Source organism: Erigeron canadensis, chromosome 9 (genome assembly GCF_010389155.1).
Source record: "Erigeron canadensis isolate Cc75 chromosome 9, C_canadensis_v1, whole genome shotgun sequence".
NCBI lineage: Eukaryota > Viridiplantae > Streptophyta > Magnoliopsida > Asterales > Asteraceae > Erigeron > Erigeron canadensis.
In genome coordinates this window covers 33,571,969-33,594,341 of record NC_057769.1, presented here as the reverse complement: position 1 = coordinate 33,594,341, position 22,373 = coordinate 33,571,969, and the positions used below count along the sequence as shown (strand labels likewise).

The window sequence follows — 22,373 nt, the reverse complement described above, 5'->3', positions numbered from 1 at the left end:
TCGTTCAATTAGTCTATTGGTTTATAGATAAACTAGGGGGAGACTTGTGAAATAATCGTCCATATGTGATCCATTAATTCCACTAAACATCTATATCTACGTCTGTTAATTATCAATTTCGTCTATTCATACGCACTTATCTATAATTGATCCGAAGGAGCAGATATCCACGGATTAGATTACCATTGTCGTTTCTATCCCCTTCAAATGTTGCTATGATATTTGTTAATGTATAGTTTGGACATATTTGATATTTTGTTATTCATGAGAATTGAGATACATACATGAAATTCTTTCTTAATGTTAGCATTCCATAACATCCTTCAAATTTTTATCACGAGCCACGATAAAAATTAATACTGATTAACAATCTAACATAAACTCCAACGCAAAACACGTCCTTCCATTTATAACAAGTGAAAAGTGTTCACAAGTTAAAAGAGGGTGGTTTACCAGTGCGTTGACCGTTGACCATCGATAAGAATAAACAAATTATATTAAACTAAAAAATAAAAAACCAACATTAACTTTTATGGAGTGAAACTCATAAAAAGCTTATCCCCTGTTCTTGCTGGTTCAGACTTACATCTGTTCAGATTCAGTGGCTTTTCTTTAAATTCTTCTTCTTCTTCAACTCTATTAACAATAATATCTTCTCCATTTTCTTTCCCAATAATATCACCATTTATTATAAAACCTTCATTTACTTCATCTTTAACCCCCACTTTCTCTCCTGTTTCATCATCAATATTTGATTCCCAAATTTTGTTTGCGAAAGCCGAACATCTGAACGGTTCAGATCTAGACCTTGTCAACAAAAACGCATTTTTCGGAACCCTTTCAGTTTCTCCAAAAACATCATTTCCATTTCCAATAACATCTTCAATTTCTCTTACTCGCCATTCATTAATTTCCATCTCATTTTGTCCTCCTTGTACGTTTCTTGATTTTCCACAACACCCCGCAGAACGAAAAAACAAAACACTGTTTTTTCGTAACCACCCCCGGGGTATCTGTAGCCAGTTTGCCCCAGGGGTGGTTTTTTTTGTCTGTTTTCTTTTAATTGAACGCTTCACGCGTACTTGACCCATGCACGTTACTTTAGGAGAAGATGGTTCTTGATTAATTTCATTATTATTGTTTGTATTGGGTTTGCCAACAAACATAGGATTAGTACGTGACCTACTTCCTCTATTGCTCTTGCTTCTTAAAAGCATGTTTTGGAATTGATCATCTATAATTCTACCTGGACTAGATATAGGTTTTGTAAGTATATTTTTCATCTTGTGCGTTTGTAGGTGTGTGGATTTTGGGGGTTTTTAAGTGTGTGTTTAAGAAAGCTTCATGCAAAAGAATGGCCGGGATGGAGGTGGGTGGGTTTTTTTTTTTTTTTTGAGATGGTTAATATTGTGGATGACGTTTATTGTCTATATGTTATTTATGGTTGTTTTGTTTATATTATCATATGTTATTTTCTGGTCCTTTCTCTTTCTATAAAACAACAAAAAAGAATATATATCTTGTTTATTTAGGTTGTTCGTATTACTGGTAATAACTAAGGTAAGTAAGAAGAGTTAAAAGTATTGATTGAGTTTCTTTAAGGTTTAAGAATGATATCAGTAATTTTAATACAAATTTACATTAATTTTTTTTTTTTTGTTAGGCGAATTTCGTTGGAAACTTTGTGTCGTGATTCAACAGCGAGAGGTCTAACATACGTTGTCTTAACCGAGTCCGCGCTACAGAGCTCGAAAACAAATATTCGATGGGGGGAAAACTCTCTACTAATCCGTCCGAAAACACGACGATTAATAGGGGTAAACTCTGTCCCTTCAAACTTGAACATGAGTATAACCAAGTCAAGCCTAATAAATGGACTTCTTATGTCTTTCTAAAGGCTTGAACACAAAACCTTTTAAATAAGATATGATTTTTCGACCATTGAGCTAATGCTCAAAGATATTACATATGTACTACACTGCTACTTAATTACTACTAAATAACTTTTACTCCGTACTTTTAGTTTTTTAAGTGATTTATATATGTATTATAATTATAATTATGATAATCGGGTAACGTATTTTTGTTTTTACATTTGCGCGTTTTAGCAATGCGTTTTAAGTTTTGGTCAATTGATAATTGATGATAGAGTTGAATTATATTTTTGCATCATTACTGTATTTGATAAGTTTAACACACTATTACTAAGAATTTGCCTAAAATAAGATTTTTAGTTTTTTACATTATGCATTGCTTATTTCAAATACCCGATGAGGGATACTAATCCGCCCGAAAACACGACGATTAATAGGGGGTAAACTTTTGCCTCCTTTAAGATTCGAACATGGGATTATCAAGCCTAAACTTCTTTATTGGGAGACTACCTTTGTTACTGAGTTTTCACCTCAATGACATGTATATCATATGTCGGAAATATAATACATTGACTATATATAGCCTTTATGTTTATTTTATAGTACTTAATATAATAACATTAACTTGTACAATATATAATGATAATGATAATAATGACATGAGAAAAGGTTAGCCAAAAAAAACACTGTTCATTCAAATGGACCTATAACATGATAGCCAAATGCAAATTAATCCGACCGCACTTGGTTATGAAAATAATTGTTGTAAGATAAAACTTTCATATATATAATTATGACGAAGTCGACTATAAGATCATATAATGGTCCAAAAACTTTCTACAATGTGAACAAAATATGGGAAAGAAAGCTGGAAATGAAGTGCGTTGACACCTTAACAACTAAATGTTGAAACATCAAATTCCATCTTTCCATTTCAAATAGTTGTCCATGTGTCCATTTTATCTAACAATAAATTTGTCGGGCAATAGAATAATGTAGAGTATTTTCATATCATGTATTTGGTGCTTAATGTTATCAACTATATATCAAGCATCAAATGGTTAATTGATATTGATTTGATTTTGGTCCATATAATATAGGTAGTGAAATTGCGAACCAGATTTTATATTAATGGGCTACTGGAATCATAATTTTGGGGTTAGGAGTGTTAATGAGCTGAGTCAGGTATTAAAAATATTAAGTTTCACTCATTTAATAATTACTCGGCTCGAGCACAACTTGAGCTCGAATAAATTTTCAAAAGTGTGTTTTAAGCACAAATATTTAGTTATTGTTTGAGTTTGAGCAAGATATTCATTAATTTCTAATTTACTTTAGTTCAATGTCTTAAACTCCGATAAACTTATCTACTCATTCGATATCCTCGAATAGTTTTCAACTTTTCATTTTACCATTAATTGCTTTTTTTCGGCAATTTTCTCTTTTCAGTTTTCAGCTTAAAACTATAGTTGAAGCCCAATCCATTTTGTAGCTATGTGTTATGGCCATATGGGCTTTGGTTTTCAGATCACCTTTAAAACCCAATAACAAAGAATCATGAAGTCATGATTGAAGAAAGATGGGTATTGACATGACATGCGATCATGTTATTTACAATTTTTTTTTTGGGGTAAAATGTTATATTTTACAAATTAAAGGATTTAGGGTTTAAAATTTTGACATATGAATTTCACTAATTTTCTTTTCTAATTTTGTTCCTTGATTTTTTCACATGTCATCATCATACTATTAAACATATTTTTAAACATACCAATTAGATTATTTATCATTATCCTTTTCTTAATGATAGTTTTAAAACTATATATATGTGTAGAATAGTATGTACATAAAAATTGAAAATACCCATCCCTTGAAATAATTAACAAACTCCATCTACAACACTTTTGTTTGTATTGAGCATACATAGTTTTTAAGGACTATAGTTAGCAATTCTTTACAATACTTATTATATGAGATTGGTATAATTTTAATGGGACAAAAGTTTCATCTGGATACAACAATTACCGCAGAAGCCTGATCTATATCAACACATGGGACATAACACATCTGGGAAATGGGAACATATATACTAGTTATTTGTATTTGAAACCGTGCCCTAGCTAGCTTGTACCCATATCAAATTTATACATTGTACAAAATACGAGTACATAAATTCGGAGATCATAAACATAACTTCAATTATAGATGAACAGAATTTCATTTACTAATTAGCACTTTAGCAAATAATGACCCATTGTTCAAGTGTTGTACGTGTCATCAAGGTTTTACTGGATGGTGGAAGACATGCCTTAATTCGAAAGTTTCCAATCAAAAGTAAATAAATCAGCACTTGAGCAGTGATGAATCATCAGTAACTTAATTTGGGTCAAAGTTTACTAGCTAGAAGAAATGCTACACGATTCATGAAACATGATGAAATTTCTTGCATTTATCATGTGATAATAAGATTTATCATGAAGAACTAATTAATACTACAGTAATAATTAACAAAATTTGGTTTCAAAAGTAGTACTCTGAATCATACTGAAAGCCAAACAGATCGACTCTTATTATCTCTGATGCAGGATTTAGAATTCTAGTCATTCATCAATCGTCGTCTTCATCACCAGCCATCAATAAAAACCAATTAAATGATTCTCTACCTGTCAGGACCGTTTATAAGAAGGATGTCTTCTTGCAGCTCTAGCATTGTCATACTCAAACTCCAACAAATTCGGTATATGTGAAGTATCCTTGATATAAAACAACCTCCCAATCGAACTCTCTTCAATCACCCGAAAAACTGACCCCTTAATGTAACAATTGACAACCCAAAACCACAAACCACCAAGTAAAAAACCAAGACTAGCACCAGCAAACACTTGGCTAATTGTATGGTACCCCAAATAAACCCGAGAATACATTGTAAGAAATGCTAAAGGCCAAACAGTAACACACGCAACCAACATTTGTCGTCTCAATATAATCCCGTATCTTTTATAAGTCATCAAAGCAAAATATATAGCGAAAAAGAACATATATTGTGAATGGCTAGATGGCCAGCCATGTGAATCACACATTTCTAACAAAATGCATGTTTCGGGCCTGGCTTGTTTTACGTAGAACTTGATTATTTCGCTGATGATATGTGATATTAATAAGCCTAATGCGAAAAACATTCCTTGCAATTCACGACGAAAGATGAAATGTGAGATGAAACCCCCGAAGGTTATGAAAACCGGGATTAGTGAAACCCATGCTAAGAAATGGCCTAGTTTATCTCCTTTTTGGTACCGAACGTGTGTTAGGGTTACTGCTCGTAATTGGTTTGACATTTTTTGAGATTGGAATTAGGGTTTGTTGATAATAAGATTGGAATGTGCGATTTGATGGAAAAAGGGAATATTATATTAATTATTAGTGATTAATTTTAAAAATTGGTATTGCTTTCATTGCCTAACCACCTTGTATCCACAAGTTAACTAACCAATCTATATGTATTTTACGAACCATTCAAATTCAAATTTTTAATCAAATGAAATGTCTCATACTAAAATGTTAATGTTATTGTATTTTTTTCACACCTTTGTCATCAAAAATATCTCATAAAGAGGAGGGTAAAGAAAAATAACTAGGACTAGAAGCCAAAAGACAGAAGAGTGGTAAGGATTCTGTTAAATGTTACGAGTAATTGAGTGGGCGTGCCAATGATAACTAGTCTAACTGGTTAGAAACATCTCAGGTTTTACCTAAGGTCTTGAGTTCGATCCTTAGGGATGACAAGTTTTGGGGTTTTTTCCTCTGAATACTTGTAACGGCCCATGGTCAACATCTCGTTGTCTAGGGTACGTGCAAAGCTTCACCATTATACGGTGAGATTTCCCTGATGTCACATACCGACTGAATGTTCGAAAAAAAAAATTGAGTGGACGTGATATATTGGACCGCTCATTAAATCAAATTGTGGGCTTATATTACTATCTGAACCAGACTAAGGGAGTTCCTATTTATATTCCAAAAATGGTCCTTCAGGAAATTTTGTGGGCTTTTCTTGATTTTGATGGAATGTAGTTTTGATATAACTAGTTACGTTACCGGGGCTTCGCCCCGGGAGGCATAACGTTGTTTTCGAAAACTTTATACACACGGAAGATAGACTCGTTTGTTTTTTTGTTTAAACGCATGTCCGAAAATGTATGATAGTGTACAAATGTAAAATATATATGTTTAATTGAAAAAAAATGTGGCAAAATGGGGGAAAAAAATGAAAACATACTAAAACTATACTATTATATGTGAAATATGAAAAGAAATGGAATATATCATATAAATTAATGTAGAAATTGTACAAAATAGAAAGACACATAAACACGGATACTATATTAACTTTGTACAATATATTGTAAAAAACAAAAAATAACTTAAAGAACGACAACTTTAGTTAAAAGTATAAAGGAAAAGTAAAAACATAAAACAAATAAACAAACTCATTTAAGTAAAATAGACATGATTTGCATTAGCTTTTTGTAACTCCCATCTTACACTAAAATACCATCTAACGATCGTTAACACCCATTTGAGAAAAAAAGACTTAACTCTTACTTAGAAAAAGGACCTCATTTTCATCCGTTATTGTTACCTGTTAGAAACTCAAACAGAAATTAATGGCCGTTAAAAAAGAGGACTACTGTTGCAATATATTAAACGACATGAACTAATAATGCTGAAAAATTCGTTAAAAACTCATACAGAAGGTAACGATCGTTAAAAAATAGGACTATTATTGCAAACTGTTAAACAACAGGGACTGATGTAGCTGAAAAACATGGACGCACGGATTTCAAGTAACGCTATTTTGTCCCCGGGAGACATTACGTAACATGTAAACATGTGCAAAATTATATAAAATGAAATTCTCGTGGCAAAAGTTAAAAAGTGAAAAGTTATGTGATAAAAAAGTAAAGAAAATGAAAAGTTGGTAGCTGAAGTTGAAAAAATAAAAGTATAAAAAGTAAATAAAACAAAACTTTTGTGTAGAAAGTAAAAGAAATAAAAGTGACGTGGCAAAAAGTAAAAGGACAAAACTTCATAAATTTGTGTGATAAAAAAAAGTTAAAAGTTAAAAATTTCCATCATAAAAAGTAAAAAAAAATGAAACTTTCCTGGCAAAAGTTAGAAAAACATATGCTTAAAAATTAAATAAAACAAAAATTTCGTGCTAAAAGTAAAAGAAATTAAAGTTATGTGACAAAAGTTGAAAGGTTAAAGTTATGTGGCAAAGATTAAGAAACCTAAAGTTAAAAGGTTAAAGTTAGCTGATAGGGACCATTGTTGTAACAAATGTAACGATAGGGACTATAATTGCAGTAAAAACTTAACATCCATTAGCTAATGAGGACCATTGCTGCAACACATTTAACGACAAGGACTAGAAGTGTTGAAAATGTGTGACACACGCAAAAAGATGCATGGTTTTTAGTATACATAATTGATGTAATGTGATTGTGATGACGGCGATAAGAATATAAGTTATTGATGTAATGTACTTTTGATGAATTGTTAAAACTTAAAATTCAATGTTAAAACTTAAAATTCAATAACATGAAATTTGTTTTATAATATAATGTAACACACTGGTACGGAAGTTAGGAGCTTATTCATAAACTATGTAAATAGCTTAAGGCCGTCTCTACAAACACACGCCACTACTGCATCGGGCGGGTACCGTTCTGGTATATTATTCATAAACTCGTAACATTTAATAGAATCCTTACCACTCTTCTGTCTTCGGGCTTCTAGGCTTCTAGCCCTTAGTTTTTTTCTTTACCCTCCTTTCTATGAGATATTTTTGGGAGACCCATTAAACCGGAGGTATTATTTGATGCTATTGTATTACGGAGTACTTTTGTTTGGGTCTCACATGCTAGATTGAATTGGTGACCCATCTTTCTCTAACATCTTGCTAGCTAGGTTATCCAATTTCTGTTGTTCATAAAAAAAATAACAAAAAGTATGGTTAATTTAGAGCTAAAGAATCATTTACAAACCTCCAACAAATGTGAAAACTTAGTTATAGATATATCCTAAAACCGCCAGTTCAAATTCAAATTTACCGCTACCCAAGGATAAATAGATTGTTTCCATGAGCAAAAAAAATCAAATTCTAGAGTCTTGAGGTTTATTGTAGATCGATGCTTCATGCACCCTTAGCAAGGCGACCTTTCATTTTGATTGTTTTATTGAAACTGTGTAAAATAGAGGCAGCGACCTTCGATTCTGACGCCTGACACAATTGTTCAATAATTATTAAGGTTTTTCGATTGAACTCATATAAACAAACATAGGTTTGAGTAATGGAGTGGCGGGTCTGAAAAGTTTGACTTTTTACTTTTGTACAGTATGTCCCATGTCTAACTAGAGATTGGGCATGACACTTTTGTTAGTATATGATCACACAAAATGAACGTATGTTCGGAAATGATTTAAGCTTACGGGGTCACACGAAATGACACGGTAACTCTATATTATTAATTAATATATTAAAGTAATATATTAATTAGTTTGATCACGAAATCATTAATTATATTAATTAGTTTGATCACGAAATCATTAATTTAAAATAAATTAGAAGGAGGATTAAATGTGAAAATAGGAAATTAGTGTTGGACCCTAATTTTCCTTGGGGGGGCGTTCTATCAGGGGCTTTTTAAGCCTTGATTAACTTGTTTTCCAAGCTAATAAACCCTATATATAAAGGGCTTAATTCAAGAGTTTTTCATTCAATTCACACAAAGAAAATCTCCTCCTTCTCTCTCTCTTTCTATTCGGCCGAAACCCCCTCTCCAAAAGGTTTTGGTTTTTCGGTTCTAGGCTAGAAAGGGTTTAAACAAGGGTTGTTCGGTTCATGATCAAGGTACTATCATACGATATAAGAGGTGTCTGGTGTGCGATCGTAGAGGGATTTACTTCAAATACATTAAAAGGTAATCCTTAATCCTATTTCAAGGTTAACTATTTGATTACATGGTTTTATTTACTTCCGTTGCGTACTCGTGTTTAAAGATATTTAGTGTTATATTCCAACAACTTTTTTTCACAAATCTAAAATCGTCATGATGTTCATTTCATGTATTAGAAGGATCGATCGTTAGGAGAATTTCGTAAGATACGATAACAGTTATCGTAGATAAGAGTTTTAACCTGATGAATTACAGTAGTATGTAACTTATTTAAAATAAAATAATTTACTATCTTAGTAAACAAAATTTAGAACCAAACCTAAGAATTTAATCAGATCAAACCTCAGATAATAAAAATTCAAGTTCACAACTATATCTTGATAAAGGTTGAACAAACAGAAACTAATTCCACAACAAATGCGATTCATGATCAAGGTGAATTAACATTCTAAAGTTTTGAGGTTTTATTAAAAATGTGAGAGACAGAGGCGGCAACCCATGAACCTGTCGCTTTCCTGAAGGCTTGTTCAATTTTCGAAAAATGAGCTGATTTATGGAAGTAGTCTCTACAAGATGAGTAATTACACAGTTTCTCTAATGTTAACAGAGATGTATCGAGTAGTGACTTCTCTTCGGGTTGGTTGTTTGGGTAGAGTAGACACTTCCCTACCAGAATAATCAAAGCCTGCATGTAAAACCATTCAAGATTTAACAGCTACTTGGACTGTGCATGATATACAGTAGTTGATGGTTAAATGTCAAAAGTAGTATATATCGATGTCATTCAATGTAAAAGGCGTCAACATAATCCAAAAGAAGGCAGGCTACGACATATTCGACATAGGTATATGTGCTATAGATCCATGTTTAAATTTTGGGAATATATTTTCACTCTTGCCAAACAAAAGATAAATGTTTAATATACAGACTACAGTATGCATATAACCTTCAATTATACAGTATTAGCTATGGTTAATGATAGTAATGCTGTCCTAATATAGTATGATACCTTCTAGTACTACTTACAAATTAACTTAATTTATGCTATCTCTTATATTAATAAAATAAAATTGTGATGATGTCATTTTGTTTTAAAAAGAGAACTTCATGGCATGTTAATATAATATCTTGATATTTTTATGACATCATCCATAAAAAAAATTAAAATGGAATAAAAATAAAAACTTATTTAAAGATATTATTATAATTTTAAATAATTTTAATAGATAATCATGGAAGGTGTACAAAAAAGAAAAGAAAACCTATTTAAAGATATTATAAATTTAAATAGTTTTAGTAGATAATCATGGAAGGTTTATATTTTACTTAATCTTTTAAAAATGAAAAAAAAAAAAAAACTAAAATTCAATAATACCAATATAATAAATTAATTAAACTTTTCATAGTATCCTTCTTATATTTAACTAACTACTTTTTCTTTTGTCTCTCGATGTTATGGTAACTAAAGTAAAATGTTAAATGTTCCCAAAAGAGTCAATATGGAAATAGTAAACAATTTGTAAATTAAATATTAACGTGATTTATATATTATGATTTTTAAACGAATTGTAAACTTAACATCAAATTTTATTCAACTACCTGCATAATATGCGGGTTGATTAGTTAGTTATGTGATATTATACGATTGAGGTAAGATACCAACCTCCATTGCCCATTCTTTAATGATATCTTCACAAAGTTTACCGGAATGTTTAACAAGAGCACGCATCAAATGACATGCACTTCTCTTTGTTCTGTATCCAACTTTTTCCGAGAACAACAATTTTGCAAGTTGAGGTATACATCTCCCCAGCTCTTTATATTGCAGCTCATTATGAAGTGCTACATTAGTAATCTATATACAAAGTTACCGGCCCGTTAATTAGTTTTGAAGACAATAAATAAGATATTTCATCAAATTCATTTGTAAACACAAAGGCATCTTACTGCAATGCCAGCATATAAACTAGTGTCTGTGTCCTCATCAGAGTAGCAAGCCACCAAAAGAGAAACTATATTATGCTTTTCCTATTGCAGAAGATTGGATTAAGTAATCAGAAGATTGAGCATCATCAATTGTAAAGTGGTCGGCTGAGGAAAACACACCTCCTTGATGTTTAAATATTGTTGGTGATAGTTTTTAACTGATACTTACCATTAAACTATAAAAGTAAAGATTATGCAGGCACATATTGCTTATAGCACGGCAAGCCTTTGCACGCACATTGGGATCTTCATGTGTAAGAAAGTCAGAGAGGAAAGGAAAGATATCGGCTTCTTTTATGCGCTCATAAAAATCCTGCATTATTTAGAAATAGTATAATTTCACAAATCTATTTTATGTAATTAGTCAACTAGGTAGGCATTGCAATGGCCTAATGCCCCAATGGAACTCCAATCCAATTGACATCATAGTTAAGACTATTAGTCAACTTGAAAAATATATTTGACCAGTGATCCCCTCAGTCTGAGATGCCATATATAAACAAGATAAAAGTTGGAAAAGGCATTCAAATTTAGTCTAAAGGCTATTAATGTATGTACATCTGCAGACAACTTCAAATATTGCTATTGTATGTCTTTGGTTGTACTTTTGCTGACGTGGTTCCCAGATAAGTTGACGCGTGGCATCCATATAAGTTACCACGTCAGCCAAAGTATCACCGTGTACATACAATAACAATGTTTGAAAGTCGAATACACAAAAAAAAAAAAAAAAAAAAAAAAAAAAAACAACAACACTTTAAACTGGATATATACAATAAATTTGGGATAAAAACATTTCCAATTGCTTAACCCAATATAAAACGAACAAAGAATGGAAGGAATATATTAATTATTAAGGATAAGAAGCTATCACAAGGACCAATTGAACTGACCTTGCTCATATAAGCTAAATCTGAAATTATTTTCAGAATGTCCAGGGTGACTTGTCTTGGTGATGAAGTACCAAGTAACCTTTTCATTAAAATTGGATCGAACAGACCTTTTTCAAGGAGTTGATCAATAATTGATCTATCACATGTCATTCTGGCTATAAAGCCAACTGGTCTTGCAACATCTTTTAATTCTACGTGTTCCAAACACTTCACGACTTGCCCGGGAATTCCTACCTGTAGATTCTTATATACACAACATTAGAAAAGATGGACAACTTATTTGTACACCTCTAGCTACACAGAACCATCTTCGTTATATATAAGTGAAGCCATCGTCTAACCCTCGCGTATGACGGTGATTAAGTAACAAGGGCACAACATCGAACTGGGAAAAAAAGGGAGGGGGGGGGGGGGTAGGTATTACCTTTAGAATTAATGGAATATATACTGGTGATTCTGTAAGGCTCTCAAACTGATATTCAAGGAAGTTAATAACAGCATTAACTGTATCTCTGACTCCATTTCCGCCCCCACCAGGTCCACCCCAACGCCGTATACGATTAATATGAACCTCACATATCAAACCAGAAATAAGTTTGACACGTTTCACGTCAAGGAAAAACAACTGTATAATTAGATTATTATCCCTAAGGCAGTGATATAGTGCTAAAACTGTCCATACGACCCCAACAGGTGATAGTCCAAATTCGTTCTGTGATGAATAGTTACTTCCTTCTAACAATTCAAGAAGAGTTAGATAGTAACTACTTGCACAAAACTGCTGAATCGCTGAATGCCCACCCCATTTTAGTCTAGCCTCTAACAACCCAACAGCACCATCCCCGAGGCCGTGCCAGTTTGGAAGCTTGCTTGCATTGACATCTTCTGTTAGAATAGTCCTGAGATAATTACAAAGGGTGGCATCCTGAGGAATTAAGGGTAAAGCTATTTCGGAAATTGATGAAACAGGACTACTTTCAAGAGAAAAGATGGATGCTAGTCCTAGCATCACATACGGCTTAGTATTCTGAAGTCTAGAATAAAGCTGGGCAAGGTCAGAGAGGCGAGACTGCTGATTTTCTGGTGATGAAGTAAGCATCAATTCTGCAGAAGTCCGTCCAACTGATTTTAAGGATTGTGCGACTGTAACAAGTACAAGGCACAAATAGCAAATCTGCTCCGGAACTGTACTTTGTGGATGTCTTGCATACCAAGATAACTTGGAAAAAATCGCTGAAACGATGGTATGATCTCCACCTCCACTAATGACTGTGGTTACCGGTAACAAACTAAAGAAACCACATAAAACAGCACTTACTGAATTATGATACAGGCAGCACCTTAAAATGATCTGTGACAGGAAAACAGTTATGTTACGGACCTCACATATTCAAAGAAAAAGATTCTGAATGTATCATACTGAATTAACAATTAAAAAAAAAAAATCATTAGTCACTCAAGAAAATTTTATAATATGTTCAGGATACATTTGAGACACTCCAGTTGCTCTAATAGCATAAAAAAAAAATCACCTGTATAGCAGAAGACGGTGCACGCTCTGAGGGATGGAAAATACACTTGTTAAAAGCAAACTGTATAGCTTTGAAACGAAGGAATGCTTTTGTCACTGCATGAATAATATTTTTAAAATATGCATCATTCAATGATTTGTCACGTTCATCTCCTTCAACGTTGTGACTATCCATGGTATGGCAATACATAGAGCTAAGTGGATCTGTGAATGCCTTTTCTTTTCTATACTGACTCTCAGATGTACTTAGCCACCACCAAATAGTGTCAAATGCTTTGAAAGCAGCAGGTGAAAAATCTAACATGCCAGATTTGAGGCTGATGCCACAAGTTTTTAAGCACGAGAGCAAATTATTGATTACATGTACACGGGTTTCTTTAACATGATACAGTATCTTTTGTATAACTGTAATGCAACCAATGGCTTCATACATAACTTTTCCAGATGAGGCTTCTGGTCTACAATTAGCAACCTACGTTACATATACCAGAGTTTTGAGTAATAAAAGTAAAAGGTAGCAACTTTTTATATATCCTCAGTTGGGTCATTGGGTGCATTACCTTTTGTAAAAGTTCGACTACGGGTATAATCCAAGTACTTGTATCTGAATCACCAAATTGACCTCCGTACTCAACGAGTAACTTCTTTACAACTACGAAGCACTGCACAACAAAAACCATCGCTATATATAACTTAAAGACGTACCGGTGAATGAACATTATAAAGACACAAAATGAAATACACACAAAGTCAACCCCAAGTTAATCTTTCGAAAAGGCAGTTTCTTTAACAAAACATGCTCTTCTCATATAATAGAGTAATTTTATTATGACTAATTTGATTGATAAATCTGGGGGTGTGCATTTCGATTAACAAGCTAAATAAAAACTCACTGGATAGTAATACCTTTACCAGTAAGTCATTATAATCTGACTTTTCTAAAGAAATAAGATGGTTGTTGAAGCCTATAAGTGCCTCAAAAATCCGTGGCAGCCTTTCTAAATTAACTACACCAGCATCAACTATCTTTGAAATAATCTCCAGGGACTGGTTGACAGTGACAACTTCTTCAACCCTGTGGTCACAAACCTCATAAGCCATAAGATAACAATCATGCGTCTGAGAATACGAATCCAAGAAACCAAGGTGCATGTGGATTGTGGTAATGTTGGAAAAGAACACTCAACCTTAAGCAGAAAAAGGATGTACCCTCTTGTCATAAAATTGAAAAAGAAATGCCTATCTTTCTAACACAAAAAACATCTCTTTGATAATAGGTCAACAGATGACAAGTTAGACGGGGTTTAGATAAGCAAATATACAGTGCAAGTATCAAAAAGAATGATCTGCAAGTATACTATGTGTCATGTATGTGTAGGTGATACAGAGAATTTGGGAGAGAAGATATTTTATCAAATGTGAATTATGTCCATATTTCCACTAATATCGAGTATTTATACAAGGATTAACAACTTTGACCAAACTATGACTCAATAACCGCCTCCAACGGCTATACTGACAAACTTACGGATATCTGACACAAACACCCCCTGACTTATTTGTATATATATTACATATACATAAAGAAACAACTTCCACAAGAATTCTTCATTGTATAGAATCTCAAACACTATCAATGTGTGTCATTCAACATAAAATTTTATCAAACTTCAAAAGAATATTCTACCAGAAGATAAATTATTCCGCATAAATGTGAGCATAACCATTATATATTCATGAAATCGGTAAAATAAACATATTTTTAGCATACACAAGAGAATATTATATCAGTAAATTTTTCAAGTAAAATGTTTTACCTGCAGAACTTATCCTTAAGAGGCTGCAAGACAGTTGAAAGTGCTTTTTCATCTTGGCTGATCAACTCGGGACCTCCAGCCATGCTAGATAAAGTTCCATACCAGTTCAGCTGATGGATTTCTGAAAGAATAACTCAACCAAGGCATGATCAATCTTTACTCGAAATAGAAATTATCCAAAATAATACTTAAGTACTTTGTATGAATATGCATAACATAATGAAATTGTACTATGCTTAATAATTGGTTTGTATTAAACTTCAGAAGGTAGAACTTCCAGTGCCTAATTACTAAATGGGTATGTCTCCCCTCAATGATTTTTCATAGAAGTACCTTCCAGTCTTGCAGAGGTCAGGTCAGTCCTCTGTGTACATGTTTTCTCTTCTCCAGCAGCATCACATACTCTTGCACCAGCAGTGTTGGCACAAAATTCCTTTAAGTTGACCAGCAAACCCTATAGTCAGAGTTTTTTGTGGACAATAGCAGGACTAAATTCAAACAAAGAAAGATAATTACCATGGGCTCAACAAAGCTCGCGGGCCATTCACGACTTCTATTGTCAGGATTCTGCTCTCATGTTTGTCAAACAGTAACCAGATAATACTGCAGTAAGTAAGCAGTATGCTTTAATGCATTAAAAGTAAAAGTATTACCGAAATTGTATCATATACCTTGTCAAGCAGACGCATAACAAGGCTTTCGAGGTCTGGACTGATTTTAGTTGACCATCGAAGCAGAGGCTGAATGCATCATAGAAATGAATTTATAACTATATCATTAAATTATGTTCTCACAACTGAATTTTGATTGAAGTACACATACATAATTCCCACGCCAGTCAGTTTCATGCCAGCGAGTCACACCAGTAGCTCCGCCATGAACGTAACCTGGAAAGTGACCGCCTAATAATTCATACCTGAGTAGAATATATATCAACAGTCATGATTCACGCCTTCATGGATGGTAATTAAGGAAAACTAAATTACACGTCATCACAAATCAGATGTAATCTGATTGAGGTACAAAAGACCAAAAGTCGTTAATCATTTGCAAATCATTTTAGCACCACCATAAAATGGAAGTTAAATTCGTTCTCGGTACTACTGTATGTGTTTGTATCCACAATGTTTAACTAACATAAGCTAATGCTAAGGCATGAGTGTAAAATTATAAGTTTTACAAGAAACTTCTCCTCTAGAAACTCCTGAAACTTACACAATCATGTGTATTGTAATTTGCACAGTACAGATATCTATGAACACTTAACATCGGAGCATAAAACATAGTAAATGTGCCTTTCATTTCCTATATATCGACAAAGAGAATGTTAACATGCAAAGGACAATTTTTAACTCTTCAGGAATGTCATCAAACTTAGAGAAGTTAAACGAGAATTTGTGGCTTGGAAATATTCCTGTAAATAAAGGCCAAGTCTCCATCCGTTTCGAAACAAAAAAATTAAATAAATGTATGAAGCAGTCCATGAAGAGATAACTCACAAAACAATTCCAAGTGACCATAGATCAGCAGGACTGAGGAAATTCTTGGATAGCAATGTTTCTGGAGCCATGTACTTAAAAGTATCTGAGACAAATGAGCATAAACAATTAAAGCATTGAGCTCAAAAAACAGTTAAGTGAAACCCACAGATAGTATGTAACAAAGCTAACTGTACTTGTTCTTTCCTGCAGCTCCTTGTTTGTTTTCCACATAACCTGTGCAAGCCCAAAGTCACAAATCTGTTTCATTTGAAACAGGGATTTGATTATAGATTGTTAATAAAAATTTTTTTATACATATGTAAGCTTCAGCGGGTTCTGTTTCATATGAAAAAGGTGAATGTCAAAATACTTGGGAAAAAGCTACCCAGTTAATATGGATTGTAATACAGGTCCAAAATGGACTTTGGGTCAGGGTTGCCCAACAAAACAACCTTTTGAGAAATACCTGTAGCCAAAGGTTGATAACTAGCAACCCAAACCAGCCCACAATCAGATGCGTCTCCATAATGTGGGTGGCATGCCTGACTCACTCAAACGTTTTGGCTATGGCCCGCCTGGGCTTGAATTGACATTGTGCTATACTGCTATTTATGTCTAGTAGGGAATACTTTTACCCAAATGTTCACTTTTGTACATTAAAAATTCTAAATTGTTTTGGTTTATGTTTATGCATGAGAAGTGAAAATTCAATAATCCACACATAACTTTTTTTTCCCAAGTAATGTGAACAAATGCTTAGCATTATATATGCATTACTAGTCACTAGCAGCCTAAGAGGCAGTATATGTATAAATATTAATCAAATAACTTGTACATTTTGTGTTATCACAAGTCATTAACTCAATATAAGTTTTCAACCAAAATATACCTTAATGACATCCCCATCATAAATCAAAATGTTTCGTGGCTTCAAGTCACCATGAAAAATTCCTTTGTGATGTAAGCAGTTCAACGCTTGAACCTGAAAATATATAGTGGAATATAAAACATGTAAACTATAAACGTAAAACATAAAATCTTATCCGTACTTGACATGTGGGTTTTCCCTTCTCATTGATATTAATTTATAGAATTACAAATTACATTCGGCTTACCTTGATTATTACATATGACTACCTTGAACTATGACATAATCTAAACTAACACCAATATACCATATATACGGTCTAATATACCATATATACGGTCTAAAACACGTGGTAGCCCTTTGGTAAAGATTGTCAGAGAAGTTATGTCGGGGTGGAGCATGGAGAACACGAACTTGACCACGTTGAATTTTCTCTCGAACGAATAGAATATCAATATCGATATGCTTAGTACGTTGACGCTGGACCGGATTTTCAAAAAGATAAATGGCACTAGCATTATCGGTATACACCAAGGAGGCACGACGAAGAGGACAGCCAAGGTCAAGCAATAAATTGAAAATCCAACATAACTCAGAAACAACATTTCCAATGCCCCGATATTCCACCTCGGCACTAGATCGAGAAACAACTTACAGGCATTTAGAGGACCAAGAATAAAAATTATCTTCCAGAAAAACACAATACCTGGATGTAAAACGCCTAGTGTCAGGGCAACCAACCGAGTTAGCTCAGTGTAATCAACAAGTGTAGACAAGGAAGACGGCCACATCCATATACCTATATCAAGAGTCTCTTTGACATAACACAAGATGCGTTTTAATGCAAGAAAGTGATCAATATGAGGAGCATGCATGTGCATGCACACTTGCTAAATGGCATACAAGATATCTGTGCGAGTAAATGTCAGAGATACTGAAGAGCACCGGCCAAACTACGATACAATGTAAGATCATCAAAGGGAACACCGGCTTGAGCACCAACTTTGCCCGCAGAGTCAACAGGAGTGGAGACAAAGTTACAATCTTGCATCATAGCCCGTTGGAGAATGTCAAAGGAGTGATGGTGGTCGAGTCAAGGGGAAGAGTAGGATAGGGGCATGGTGGAATCAACCATTGAGGATGATACATTGTTGCCATTGAGATAAGTAGCCAAAGTTACTAAAGTTGGAATCCCATTATTACCACGACCACGGCCCCCGCGTCGTCCACCCGCTTGGCTGCCACGATAGTCATAACCGCGTCCTTGGATGTTTTGTGGTTGGGGATCGATCGGTAGCTGATAAAACAGATTCTGAACCGGAGTTGGAGGGGCCGGAAGGTTTGGAGCTGGATGGTATGTGGTGGCCGTGAGATTGGCACTTGCTGCTTGACAGGCTTTACGACCTTCTTCGAGAACAAGGCGAGATCTGGTGGATTCAAAAGTGGGAAGGGTGGCTGCTTGTTGAAGAGCAATAGCCACGGTATCATACTCGACGCTGAGGCCCGCAATCAATTGGAGGACTAAGTTCGAATCTGTAGCAGGGAATCAACATTAGAAAGTTGATCAGACACATGTTTCAATTCTTGACAGTATGCCGAAACAAACCGGAAGTCAGATAACTTGGTGTTGCTGATTTTTTGTTGAAGATACACTGCACGGGTCGGTTTGTTGTCGAGAAAAATACGTGCAAGAGCAGCCCAAACTTGTGCCGCAGTGTTATTCGGATCAAGAATGGTTGTCCAAAGATTTGGTGTGATCGTGTTGTAGATCCACTGAAGTACAATGGCATCAAGACGAAGCCATTCCGCATTAGAAGGAGAAGGGGATGCGGTTAAAGAGGATTCTTTTGCAAGAAGAGTAAGGTGATCCAAGACTTTACACGCAGTGCACTGTACCTTAAAAAGAGCCATCCATGAAATATAGTTACTTTCTTCATCAAGGGTGATCGGGATGTGGTTGCGGATGTTGGTGATGGTTGTTGCGGGGTGGAAATGTGAATTTTTTTCCAAAGTAGGCGTATATGCTAGTGGTTTTGCAAAACAAGTTTTCGTGCCTTAAAATTCGCAAAACAAGTATACCCGGCAATCCAAATGCCGGGTTCAACCTTTTCACTTCAACCCGTCAATTTCATTGTCGGCTTAAGCCTATGTGGCTAACCCATGTCGGTGCTGAATTTGTAACATTGTGCCATGTATTAAACCCGACATTTTAGTTGCCGGTTTCTGACAAAAAATATGTACCCGGCATTTTAGTTGTCGGCTTCGCCTTGATTCAACTCTTCAACCTCCTCTGGTATAAATCCCAAATAATCTTGACACATGACAATCCATTGATCAGAATCCATAACAGCCCACGTGCCAGACACAACTGGTCCATCTATCGGTAAACCCCATAGAACCTGCACATCCTGTAATGTGACAGTAGCTTCTCCGATAGGAAAGTGGAAGGTATGCGTCTCTGGACGCCATCTCTCCACCAGTGCTGCAATAAGTTGATGATCAATTTGGTGAATCCCTGCTTTGAATACACCTTCAAAACCGACATTTCTTATGTGTTGGAATACATTTTCATTGATACGTTCATCTGGAAGAGATTTGATATGATTAGTCAAACCCGAATCACATCTTCTTGATTTTAAGGGGTTCTCAACCCCGTGAGTGAATAAATTGTACGATATGTGTTGGTTTTGTGGTGCTTGTAACCATAATAATTCAGGATTTCTTGGGATGCATGTTACATTTATGTTTGCCATTGATAAAGAAATTGTATATATGGTACTGATTACGGAAGTTAGAAAAAGGAGGAGCAAGTTTGAAAGAAAGAAAATGACTAAAAGAAACTATGAGAAAAACAATTTTACGTACAAACTATATATGAGAGATATTCATCATTAAAATGGATGTGGACAGGTAGGCTTAAAGGTGAAGCCGGCAACTAAAATGCCGGGTACATATTTTTTGTCAGAAACCGGTAACTAAAATGCCGGGTTTAATACATGGCACAACGTTACAAATTCAGCACCGACATGGGTTAGCCACATAGGCTTAAGCCGGCAATGAAATTGACGGGTTGAAGTGAAAAGGTTGAACCCGGCATTTGGATTGCCGGGTATACTTGTTTTGCGAATTTTAAGGCACGAAAACTTGTTTTGCAAAACCACTAGCATATACGCCTACTTTGGAAAAAAATTCGTGGAAATGTGTGGTGGCTGCCTGTTTGTCTTTGTCGGAGCTGACCATAATTATAGAAGATTGTGGAGTGGGAAAAAGTAAGTAGGTTTTTGTAATTAACTACTAAATTAAACTGAAAATTGATTGAAAAGATCAATCTATCGAATAAAACTAGTTGGCAGGAGTGTTTTTTTTTTTTTGCCTTTTGACTTTTTGTGAAGCAGCAGCAATTAATAAAAGGTTAATTTATAGAATTACAAATTAGTAACTTAAATTATTACCTTGAACTATGACATGTTGAAATTAAATGTCATAATCTAGGTAGCATGTCAATTTTTATGTTTTGTGTCTTACGTAGTTACTTTGGTAACTTTAGTAATGTTGTTTAGGTTATTTAATTATTTACTATTCTAGTTGGTAATCAAGAAGTGGTCATATGTGTTGACTGAGTAGTAGGGAAGTTAGAGTTTATTTAGGAAGTAGTGGTCTAAGTTGGAGCATTATTAGGAGCAGTGGAGGTTAATGTTAGTGGTCTAATTGTTGCCTATTAATAGGCCTTATTTCGTTTAGTAATATGAAATGCAGTTTTTAGTGTATTCCATTTCCATACTTTTTCATATTATCAAAAGTGAGTGTATAATCGGTGAGTTCATCCACCGTGAGTGTCTCATATTATTTAACATGACATATATAATCTAACCTAACACAATATACCATATACACGGTCTAATAACATGGACATAAACTGATCAAGTAAAGGTACCAACCAACTGCTTTGCATAGTTCCGAATTTTATCTTCAGAAAGGCCTCCTTTCTTTACAAGATCATACAAATTACCCTGATGAGATCCATCAACAATAGGTCAAATAAACACAGATATATAAAATAACTGTTGATTTTCAAGAAATTTATATAATATACTAGCTACATAAAAGGTCAGTCGTTGTTTCTGAAAAATGACAAGGTTAGTTACCTGCGGCGCATATTTAGTGACAATACAAAACCCTCTCCGGCTAAGAAAAGAATCCAGGATTCGAACAATATTATGATGTTTAATCTTTTTCCACTTCTGCATATATTGAAGATATATGACGTACTTAACTTACGTACGGGTAAGATACGTAAGTTGACTTAATGTAGTCAATCAACACTACATACAACAATATATATAACTATGTTCTTATGTAAATGATATATATATATATGCCTTTACACAGCAGCACAAATACACAACCTACATAACAACAGTAAACAAATACTAGAAATTAATAGTGGATAACTTTGCTAAACACTTACCTTAACTAGTTGTCCAAGAATCACTCTTGAGATTTTATCCTCCTTTATAAATTTTAAGGCAACAAGCTATATATTAAACAAGAACACAACAAATCAACAACCAATATTATATAAAATAAAAAAAATATATTATATATATATATTATATACACATTTATATACTCACACGTCCACAAGTCTTTCGTTTGGCCAAGAAAACTTGACCATAAGCTCCTTCCGGTAATAGCTGATCAAGGAGATGATACTTGGCAAGTCCTATGTCTAACCAATCATCAGCCATAACTGTTAAACACTTAAACTGATTGTGAATAAAATGTCATATGTATATATAAGTTAAATCACTAATAAACAACTTGTATATATATATAGTCAGTGTGTGTGTGTGTGTTTGCTTATTTTAATATGTTAATGGAAGGTGAAACGTACGTTGTTCTTCAGGATGAGCTGTTTATGAAAATATTATTTATAAAAACTCAATCATATCACTATTAATTTT

At 34.1% G+C, this 22,373-nt stretch overlaps 4 protein-coding genes across 4 annotated transcripts; all 4 read right to left on the bottom strand.

Annotated features, from left to right (window-relative positions):
* Window positions 1–530: 530 nt before the first annotated feature.
* On the bottom strand, window positions 531–1,283 carry LOC122583635. Its single transcript, XM_043756019.1, has one exon. It carries the CDS (start codon window positions 1,281–1,283, stop codon window positions 531–533), a length of 753 nt encoding a protein of 250 aa, XP_043611954.1.
* A 3,257-nt stretch (window positions 1,284–4,540) lies between these two features.
* LOC122580817 (lipid phosphate phosphatase gamma-like) lies at window positions 4,541–5,229 on the bottom strand. Its single transcript, XM_043752977.1, has one exon. The coding sequence runs from the start codon at window positions 5,207–5,209 to the stop codon at window positions 4,541–4,543; it is 669 nt and encodes a 222-aa protein (XP_043608912.1). The 5' UTR covers window positions 5,210–5,229.
* A 4,052-nt stretch (window positions 5,230–9,281) lies between these two features.
* LOC122583634 (serine/threonine-protein kinase TIO-like) lies at window positions 9,282–18,460 on the bottom strand. Its single transcript, XM_043756018.1, has 20 exons — window positions 18,345–18,460; window positions 17,824–18,043; window positions 17,431–17,523; window positions 16,736–16,799; window positions 16,560–16,644; window positions 15,883–15,976; window positions 15,732–15,800; window positions 15,577–15,627; window positions 15,394–15,514; window positions 15,061–15,181; window positions 14,150–14,318; window positions 13,804–13,905; window positions 13,245–13,715; window positions 13,094–13,131; window positions 12,137–13,001; window positions 11,713–11,946; window positions 10,989–11,132; window positions 10,781–10,861; window positions 10,497–10,688; window positions 9,282–9,518 (listed from the first exon to the last, which is right to left on the bottom strand). The coding sequence occupies exons 1-20, from the start codon at window positions 18,458–18,460 to the stop codon at window positions 9,282–9,284; spliced, it is 3,567 nt and encodes a 1,188-aa protein (XP_043611953.1).
* A 42-nt stretch (window positions 18,461–18,502) lies between these two features.
* On the bottom strand, window positions 18,503–19,320 carry LOC122583633. The gene is made up of 2 exons (XM_043756017.1): window positions 19,095–19,320; window positions 18,503–18,942 (listed from the first exon to the last, which is right to left on the bottom strand). Exons 1-2 carry the CDS (start codon window positions 19,318–19,320, stop codon window positions 18,503–18,505), a joined length of 666 nt encoding a protein of 221 aa, XP_043611952.1.
* Window positions 19,321–22,373: the final 3,053 nt, after the last annotated feature.

Excerpts from the sequence above, each read along its gene's own strand:
- LOC122583635 (XM_043756019.1), bottom strand. The coding sequence starts at position 1,283 with ATGAAAAATATACTTACAAAACCTATATCTAGTCCAGGTAGAATTATA.
- LOC122583633 (XM_043756017.1), bottom strand. The coding sequence starts at position 19,320 with ATGGCTCTTTTTAAGGTACAGTGCACTGCGTGTAAAGTCTTGGATCAC. Across the intron at positions 18,943-19,094 it reads AGTTTGGGCTGCTCTTGCAC|ATTCGAACTTAGTCCTCCAA; the intron begins GTATTTTTCTCG and ends TCCCTGCTACAG.
- LOC122580817 (XM_043752977.1), bottom strand. The coding sequence starts at position 5,209 with ATGTCAAACCAATTACGAGCAGTAACCCTAACACACGTTCGGTACCAA.
- LOC122583634 (XM_043756018.1), bottom strand. The coding sequence starts at position 18,460 with ATGCAAGATTGTAACTTTGTCTCCACTCCTGTTGACTCTGCGGGCAAA. Across the intron at positions 15,628-15,731 it reads TTATGCGTCTGCTTGACAAG|AATCCTGACAATAGAAGTCG; the intron begins GTATATGATACA and ends ACATGAGAGCAG. Across the intron at positions 10,862-10,988 it reads TTTACTTTTATAGTTTAATG|GAAAAGCATAATATAGTTTC; the intron begins GTAAGTATCAGT and ends CTTCTGCAATAG.